The sequence below is a fragment of the Haliaeetus leucocephalus genome, unplaced genomic scaffold, assembly GCF_000737465.1.
Source record: "Haliaeetus leucocephalus isolate CR32 unplaced genomic scaffold, Haliaeetus_leucocephalus-4.0 Scaffold206, whole genome shotgun sequence".
NCBI classification, from domain to species: domain Eukaryota; kingdom Metazoa; phylum Chordata; class Aves; order Accipitriformes; family Accipitridae; genus Haliaeetus; species Haliaeetus leucocephalus.
In genome coordinates this window covers 5,223,525-5,232,212 of record NW_010972642.1, presented here as the reverse complement: position 1 = coordinate 5,232,212, position 8,688 = coordinate 5,223,525, and the positions used below count along the sequence as shown (strand labels likewise).

The following is an 8,688-nucleotide window of genomic DNA, read 5'->3' as shown; positions in this document are numbered from 1 at the left end:
TAGATTAAGCACTTCTCAGGGCCTACCCTGGTAGGTATTTCTTACCCCATCCACCTGGGAGCAAACGCCAACCTGAATAGGGCTCTTGGTCCCTCGTTCCAAGTTGCTCCTTCTTCAATGTTTCACAATGCCAATGTTTAACTCTGCTCCTTCTCTTGGTTAAGGATTTCTGTGGGACTCTAGCTTCCAGCTAAGGCTGTCTCCTACAAGGGACACTTTAACCCTAGGCTGCCCTTTTGCTTTGACAATAGTGCAGTGATTTAAAAGCATTCATGTGAAAGGTTCAGGTTTTGATCTCTTTCTGCCTAACTAAACCTTGATACGCCCTATCTTGGGCGAGTGCTCCAACTTCCAGAGTACTGGACAAAAGGAGAAGGCTGGTTAATGCTTTTTATTATTATTATTTATTAGAGGTTGGGGCCACAGGTAATTTCTCCAGGATGTAGAATACAGTTCCATTCCCCTCTCTGCTGAGAATGGGAATCCTTGTCCAGTCCCTCCAAAATTGCTTTAACTGCTTTATCGATTGTTCCTTTCAACATCAAGTTCTCAGGATCCTCAGTCATGCTTGTTTTGCTGTCTAATCTGCCTCCTGTGAGCTGTGAACTTTGTAGATGGAAAACCTTCTGGTGGAATATCTTCTAAGAACAATGCAAGTGAATTGGCTGTTTCTAGATCATTAAAGCTGATGTTTTTCATCTAGTAGGATCTTTAATTTTCCATTTGCTGAAATCAGTGGAAGCTTTTGGCTCTAATCTGAAAGTTTGCCAGCTAGTATATCTCTCCCTAACTGCACTCACCTTTTTCAAAAGGTATCAGAGCATGGCTCGTGTCAAACAAGTTGGGTTTCTTTTATGATCACAAAGGGTTTAACGTAGACCCAAGTAAGCTTCGAGTGGTAAGTATAGCTCTCCATATCCCTTAGGCTTGTTCTTCATCTGCAATAGCAGATTAAGTTGGTGGCTTTTAGCTTGTGGCTTCCCTACCCAGTGGATGTAATCATTACTAACTGCTTAGGTCAGGTCACAACTAAATGCCCACCCTGAAAGCATCTCATACACAGGTGGCATCCCAAAACTAGTCTTGGCTGTGAACAGTCAGTCAGGGCATCACAGCTTGTGATGTGACCTTTTTTTTCCCCCTAGAGTAAGAATGGTCAAAACTGCACTCATCTCAGCTGACTATGGCAGATGTAGAGCTCACAGGAAATCACAGTTTGGCTCAGCCAAAAGAATTGTGGAGGGGTATCTTTCAGGGTGGTTCCTTCAAGAAAATCTGAGAATGGCTTGACCAACAGAACAAAAGAGAATTTGTCCTGTTAATCTTCTAGGGCAAAGATGTGAAAGAGACGAGGATAATACTCAGGAAATGTACACACGGCAAGTTAAAATTTATTTCAAAGAAAACATCTTTTATTATTTTATATATGTGCTAGATCAAAGGAGCAACTCTGGAACTGGGTTAAAATTAATAGGAAATCTAAAATAATCACAGCTTGCGATTTCTCTGTATGATATGTAATTACTCTGCTACAGTGCATGTGACATAATCTGAATCGTTACCCATTTATTGGAGGGAAAAAGACACACCGGGATTAAGATTGGAAGAAAGGGGACAGTAGTGTTATGTGACTGCCTGAACACCAGGCTAGTAGTTGCATGTGTCCTGTGGAATAAAGGAATTGACCTCTCTGGCCACCATGTTATTGTCTGACATAAAAGCTCTCTGCTTCAGATCCAAAACAAGGTCTAACCCTCCTCTGGTTCCTCCCTGCTATTCTCATTTGCCTCACCTCACTGTATACTCCCTTTAGGCTTGACTAAAATCCATCCATCTGTGGAAGACGGAGTTGTTAGGATCAGGTCTTCACCATGTTTGTTGTATAAGGCAGTGCACTGTATAAATATTAAGGTATTGGATCAGCAAGTGAAGTCCCCTCTCCTCTCCTGCTTGGTCCCATGATCTGCACAGAAGTATGCTTGCTCCAAATCAGAGAAATATGCCTTTAAAAATAACACTTCCGTGCAATACATGGGACAAAGGAAAAGTTTTGTTCCAGCCACACTTGAAGCTCATTCCAGGAAGCTGCAATTCCAAGGAAAAGGGATTTCACTGAATTCTAGCGGTAACAGATGTCCATAAATGAACTGCAGATAAGCTAGAAGCCTGCACAGCACTCTAGCACAAAACTCGTGGAACAGGAGACCTGGCAAGTGATTTTGTCAGTAGAAATCTTCCTCAATCAAGTCAGTATCCAACAGCAGCTGGAGAAGCCAGATTTCCTACTCTATCCACTGTGTCCATGCAATTCCTAGGCAGGGACTTGGATAAAGTGCACTGTTTCAAGGAGCTGAGCAGGGGAAGAGGGGAAAGGTCTCCTTATTGCTCAGACCAAGGACAGCCCATCTGACTAATTAGTGCACAGACCAACAAGCAGAGCCTTTTATGCAACCTTACGTGGTAAGAATTGGGGAAAGGGTACAAGATTCTTCTAGATTCCTTCTCTTCCCTTCTGGCCAATTTTAACTCGCAAGCGAAGCATTTCTTAAATTACTTATCACTGAAGCGCCTCCTACACGTTTTTAAGACTCCCAGAGGACTGTTTCAACACTAACATGACAAAAAACCAAACCTGGAGCTAAAAGCAGATTTGGAATCTGAAACAGATTCACATCAGTCAGCTCATCTCCACTGCTATTCCAAAGATGGAGATGCATGGCTCGCTCTCTGTGCAAATGCAAAACTCTTACTTTCTTGAAGGAGGTGCTACCTCCTTCCTCTTGCTACCTACCTCACTTCTGGCTGAGATGTGCCATGCGTGCTGATATGAAGTTACAAACTGCTTGTGATTTCTCAAAATTCTTCTGCATGTTCCTTCCACAAAGCTACTGCCATCATCACAGCAGCAGCCAGTGCACCAGGCTCCATTCATGCAGCAGCACTACACCCCTCGGGGAACGCTGGTTCAGCAGCACCTTGTCTTTGAGTAACTGGCACCACAGTCTTGACAAGAAAGAGCTCTGCCAAAGGTTACTACACACACAGATGGACAGACCTTAGTATTTCTGCAGAAAAGTGCCTACCAAATTGAACGTGTGGCTAGCAGTTATTGCCAGCAACCAACTCTGAGGTCTATGTAATCATGGCCTAGAAGACCATTACCAATTAATCCTATGGAAGTCATCATCCCAGTTAGCAAATACTGCAAGGAAAGGGAGCATTCCTCTTTCCGCACTGGATGGCACCTCTGAAAAGTGAGGCTGAGGGACACTGGTGCTAGTTTATGAATAAACAGAGTCTGGACCTCCAGTTTCAGGCCTTGCACACTAGCTCCACAGCAGAATTGTGCTGTGAAGATGCACTGAAAGCCCAAGAAAGTTCCCTATGTTATATGCAAAGTCCTTCCCTGTACTTATTCTTCTGGAAACAAGCCCTTGTCTTGTGCAAGTAGATGAAATGGTAATTTCTTTTTCTCTCCAGTGAAAGGCAGAAGATTCAAACCTAAGACTGTGTTCCTCACATTACAGCTGCTTTTAGAAGCAGCAAGCGATTCTTGTCCCGATAAGACAAAGAAGAACCCCAGCTAGTGCTAAGGTAGGAAGCGACTGCTTCCCACTATGGATTTCACATGAGCGAAACTCACCCAAAGAGGTATTTTTCTGCTCCTATTCAGAAAATAAGGTATAGAGAAAAAAGCCACAGAGAAGGACCTCTTTGCCTGGATCACTGGCAGAGCACCCAGCCCCCTTCAGATGCGGAACCTGGCATAACATAAGAACAGAGCCTGCTCTGCAGTGTGACCTTCCTAGGAAGATACATCAGTATCGAGAAGATGGAGAGCTGCTGAAGCAGAATGTCAGTGCACGTGGATGCTGAGATTTGCATTAAGAACAACTCAAACTTCTGTGTAGAACATCTTGTTTGTACCCTGTGTATGGAGCTGCCTGGTAAAGCAGGAAGGAAAAAAGAAGAGGCAGGGCAGACCTATTTCTGATCTCTCAGAAATGTGGTGTGAGCTGAGTATAACTAGGAACACCGACTCAGTTGTGTTGGCTCCGAAGGCTTTCTATCACATACACAGACTGATTTATGCTTCTAAAATCACAGTGCTCCTCTGGAATTAAGACACTTCTTGCTGAGCCAATCTTTCACATGGATTTTCTCAAGCAATGCTTGCTTAGCTTCTTTGGACTGTCTAAGGAGACACAGGTCTTGATCTTTCTCTGGATAGCCCCAACTAGGAGAACAGAGGCAACAGAAGGTGCATGTCATTAGGGATAGGGAAATGTTCCTGGGCAGGCAAGTCCCAGCTGCTAATTCATGTTAGGGGGACTCTCTAGCTGCATGATAAAGGAAGAGGAGGGAACAGGGATCAGACCATATGGGGGTATCCCTGAGCTGCAAACCACACGAGGGAAGAGAGGGGGAAAAAAGGAAGTGCAGGACGAATACATTTGTACTCTTGAAGAGGAAGACTGGGTATTTGGGGCTCGGGTACCATCCTGGCTTGATGATCTCTTCTTTCAATCCTTGCATGCGAGGAAGGAGCCAAGGTGGACTGTGACTCTTTCTGTTTGGCCCTTGTTCCAAACAGGGGCCTCTCTTGGGAAGCTGTGCCAGCTGGAGCAGGGGGATGTCCCTTGCAACAGTTGGGGTCAGGGTGGGTGCTGAAACAGCCTCTTGCTGCAGCACTGAGTTCTGGGCAAAGAAAACTCTGGAAATTCAGACTCTGTTGTGGTTTCCTCTGCTATTGAGAGCAGGCTGCTGGCTCCCTAGCGGGACATGAAAAGGCAGAAGTGTTCACAGAATGCTAAATAGCGGGGAGGGCGTAATATAACTTTCCCCTCGGCCCTGCAGCATGTTGCTCTGGCTACTGCAGCTTCCTTTGAGGGGCCCTGCCTCTCCATAGCTGCCGGGGGACTGCAAGATCAGACTTTGTTTCAGACTGACAGTGATGCAGTGGCAAGTCCCCAAGCAAACAGAATTTGTTAAAGTCCATAGGCACTTATTCTTCATAAGGAGAATGTTAAGACTTAAAGCCTTCCCTTGGCAGAATGTCACCACAACACAGCTTCTGGTGTGCTCACGTCACAGACTGGATGAATAGCACATTGTATGAATGGTACATTGGCCAATGGTGGCTCCTTGCACAGGGAAGTGCTTCGTCCTCAAACACATCGCAAGGAGGGGGGTGGGCTTGCCTGATCTTCATGCACAAAGGGTGGAAAAGAAAGAACTCTGATGGCTGAACAAAACTGGGACTGCTGGGACAAGCCGCCTCCTTATACCCTGTTTCCATTATGGCTCAATTATTGATGGCAGCAATGTATGTTCACAGTTGAAAACCTGGTGGCAGCTGCCAGGATTGTAGATGAGTATCAATGAAAGCAACGGAGAGAGACAGAGTTTTCTTTCGTGTTGGCTAGATTAGAAGGTCACCCTAGGTCTCCCCCTGTTCTTCCCCTCTTCCCTTCCCAGTACATAAAATCCCTGATGGTAGATCTTTAGGCACACCTGTCTTAACCCTAGCTCCAGTTCTCCTTCTTGAAAGCAAGTTGCACAGCATCATTCACATCCTGCACTATGTAAGATGCCTCCACCAGGCTGGGGTCAAAGCAGAAGTCCCGATGACCATGGAACACCGTCTCTGTCGTGCACTCCTCTGTTTTACTGGGAACATCTGCACTGTGGCGGTAGACCCCAGTGCAGACCAGAATCGACTCGCAACTCTCCACTGAATTGTTGCAGTCCTCCTTCAGTTCGAGGTGATCTTCAGTTTGGCGACTGCTTGCTTGTGGGCTCCTCTTCACCCCAGCCCGGACCTGGTTCTGGTGAGCTGACTTGAGGTAGTTGTTGTAGAGGTTTGCCCCATAGATATCAGACATAGGGTTATCCCTGGATAAGGTCACAGTGTGAAACGGAAATGAGAATAGCCCATGCATCAATTTCTGGCTCTGGCAGACTGGGATTAAGGCACCACTGAGGAAGGAGGAGGGCAAGGTATTTGCTAACATCAAGAGAACCTCCCAGACTGGGCCAGTGAGTCCACCTACTGGTGTGTCCTGTTCAGCTGTGGTGAAGGCCACGTGCTTCACAAACATCTTTCAAAGGGGAAAAGACACATTCAAAGCACCCAAAGCAGTTTCAGCCATTACTGTAATGTATTCCCTACAATCCCAAAGCGTTTGGCCTAGCTGGGCTAATGGTACTACATCTGGGTCTCTTTTCTTTAATCCAGTCATGCTGCATGCACTCTGCATCCCACAGTAACAGCTTTACTAGGCTGACAGGGCCCTTCAAATTATTAAAAGTGTAGGGTGCAAAAAGCTAGCAAGCCTCTGTTTCAGGATGTGAGGCTCCAGAGATACCATGGGGATTTTGGTATTCATTTTAGAAATCTCCATTAAAAAAAACACTTCAGAGAAGTTAGTATGCAACTCCCTAAGGAAACCAGCAGGAAAAACAGTCTCTTACCCAACTGCATAGAGGCGTCGGATGGGTGACTTCCAGCCCTGTTTCTCTGCCTGCTGTTTTATCAAGTATTCGGCGTAGCGGTAGGTGACTGTGCTGGGTTTGCCAATCAAGGCCTCGTACTTCAGCTCCTGGCCTGTCACTTTCTTGTAGATGTTCTCCAAGCACAGAAGGAAAGTGCCATGGCCAAACCTGCTCCAGAAAGGAGATCATCAGTATCCCCAGTCATACCACTTAAATAGCAAATATACCTCAGTGAGGAGAACTATCTGCTGTAGCCAGGGTACTGCCTAGTTTGGACACAGTGTCTACCCATCCATAGGCAGTGGTCTGGCTTTTGCTTCTTGAAAGTTTTAGTCTTTATTTCTCATGCAGTTTTCATATCTCTGCTGCTAATTATGCCATACAGTCAAACTCTAATGCTAAAAAATGTAGTAAGAAAAGATCACCGTAGGAGACCTGTATGAAGTAGCCTAAAACAAATACCACACATGCTTTTCACCTGGGCATCTGGGCTTCAGCCATCCACAGCAGATCCATGTTGCAGGCAAGGACCGGCAGATGGGGGTATGGTATATCTTGCAGCTCTGCCCCAGGGTTCCCGTTGCTCAAGAGTACATCAATAATAAGTTGCAGGCTTGTCTCCCACCTCACTGGCTCACCAAACAGAATCACCCCTGGAAGATTTCAAGAGATGCTTGGAAATTCACAGTGTCCAAGTACAAGACCCGCTACCAAAAGCCACCCGCTAGCAAAAGAACCCCCTCCAGGGATGCCGTGGCTAACACAGCTACCGACCAAACACAGTGTGTGCTAGGGTTCCAGTCTGCATATCACTGTACCATGTGCACTACTGCTTCCAGATGTTGGAGCATGGCACAGAGAAAAGTTGGCTCTGCTCTTATCAGCTTGTGCTTCACGCTGTGTGAGGGCAGCAAGGCTGCCTCCTGACTGTATCCTCTGAATAAACTGCCTGTGGATCCCAATGAACCAACACCACATCATTAGCTCCCATCCCAGCTGGCTGGCCTGACTGTTATTTCTGCTCGCTGTTCATATGTAAACAAAGGCTATTGCTTACCTTCTATAGTGGGGAAGCCAGTGGTTGGAGGAGGCTGCCAGAAAAAAATGAAGGCTGGGTTAGTAAAGCAAAACCTAATGCTGTCTCCAAAACAAAACTAAAAATGCTTCCTTTGAACCTGCCAAGGCAGTTCCATAAAGAGGCAGGACAAGGCCACCTGGAATCCCAAAGTAAGGTTTCCCCCACCCCGCCTTCCCCTCCATTCCAGACTGGATTTCACAGATCTTGCACTCCTGTCTCAGAGCTGGAGATGTCAACCAAACCATCTTACTATTCACTGCAAGGAACAGCAACAAAAGACAGGAACGGCATGAGAAAGGAGAGGGGAAAGTCACTGCCCTTCCAGCAGGAGCCAATGCTGGAAAGAGCAGAGAGATGCTGGCTGCTCAGCACCAGTCCCAGGCTCTTGCTAAAGGTCACTAGCAGCCAGCTGCTCTGTGCCTCTGCAGCTTCTCCACCCCATGCAATACACCGTAAGCACCACCACACCAGACCACCAGTTCTACCAGTGCATCAGGAAATTACCAGCTCCTTTGGCCTCCGGCTCTGATCCACCATGTCTAACAGGGGATATGCCTTCCTCAGTGCCTCTATGGTGACCACGTGCTTGAACCCCAGGCTATTTCAGACCATCAAGGAAAGGTGTGGAGACTGGTGGGGTTCTTTAAGTTACTTGCAAAGGCATCTACAGAATTAAGAAATACAAGTCCTAGTAGCAGAGCAGTTATTTAACCTGGTAATGCATAACCTCGTCACTTTCAGTCAAACCGCATGCTGTGCTTCAACCTAAAGGTGGCCCTAAAGGTTATACAAAAATCCAGACTGGGGCAATTTACTTTGTGATCAGCAATCCCTGGAAATAGGCAAGGAGCAAAGGTTGCTCCAAGACAGAATGGATGTGCTTTGGGAGACCTTTAAGGCCAGGATTCTCATATCAGTGCAGCACAGGGGGCTGGTGAGGCTTCTTGGCTAGAAGCAGAATCAGTGAAGCTCTGGTCAGCTCAGCTGGTGAAAAGAAAATGGTTTGTGCTGATAAAACTATGCAAGTAAAGGATGAGTTGCATTCGCCTGCAGAACACCTTGGCCTTAGCTCGCCCTGCTGGCCCTGGGGAAACAGAGACAGGCCAAGGTTTTGT

General features: G+C 46.4%; 1 protein-coding gene across 1 annotated transcript; it reads right to left on the bottom strand.

The window, feature by feature from the left end:
• Positions 1–1,449: 1,449 nt before the first annotated feature.
• Positions 1,450–8,325, bottom strand: CECR5 (cat eye syndrome chromosome region, candidate 5). Its single transcript, XM_010566337.1, has 6 exons — positions 8,321–8,325; positions 8,078–8,171; positions 7,553–7,586; positions 6,974–7,148; positions 6,475–6,663; positions 1,450–5,895 (listed from the first exon to the last, which is right to left on the bottom strand). The coding sequence occupies exons 1-6, from the start codon at positions 8,323–8,325 to the stop codon at positions 5,526–5,528; spliced, it is 867 nt and encodes a 288-aa protein (XP_010564639.1). The 3' UTR covers positions 1,450–5,525.
• Between the last annotated feature and the right edge of the window lie 363 nt (positions 8,326–8,688).

Excerpts from the sequence above, each read along its gene's own strand:
- CECR5 (XM_010566337.1), bottom strand. Across the intron at positions 7,587-8,077 it reads GCCGGAGGCCAAAGGAGCTG|CCTCCTCCAACCACTGGCTT; the intron begins GTAATTTCCTGA and ends TTTTTCTGGCAG. Across the intron at positions 5,896-6,474 it reads CGACGCCTCTATGCAGTTGG|GGATAACCCTATGTCTGATA; the intron begins GTAAGAGACTGT and ends GACCTTATCCAG.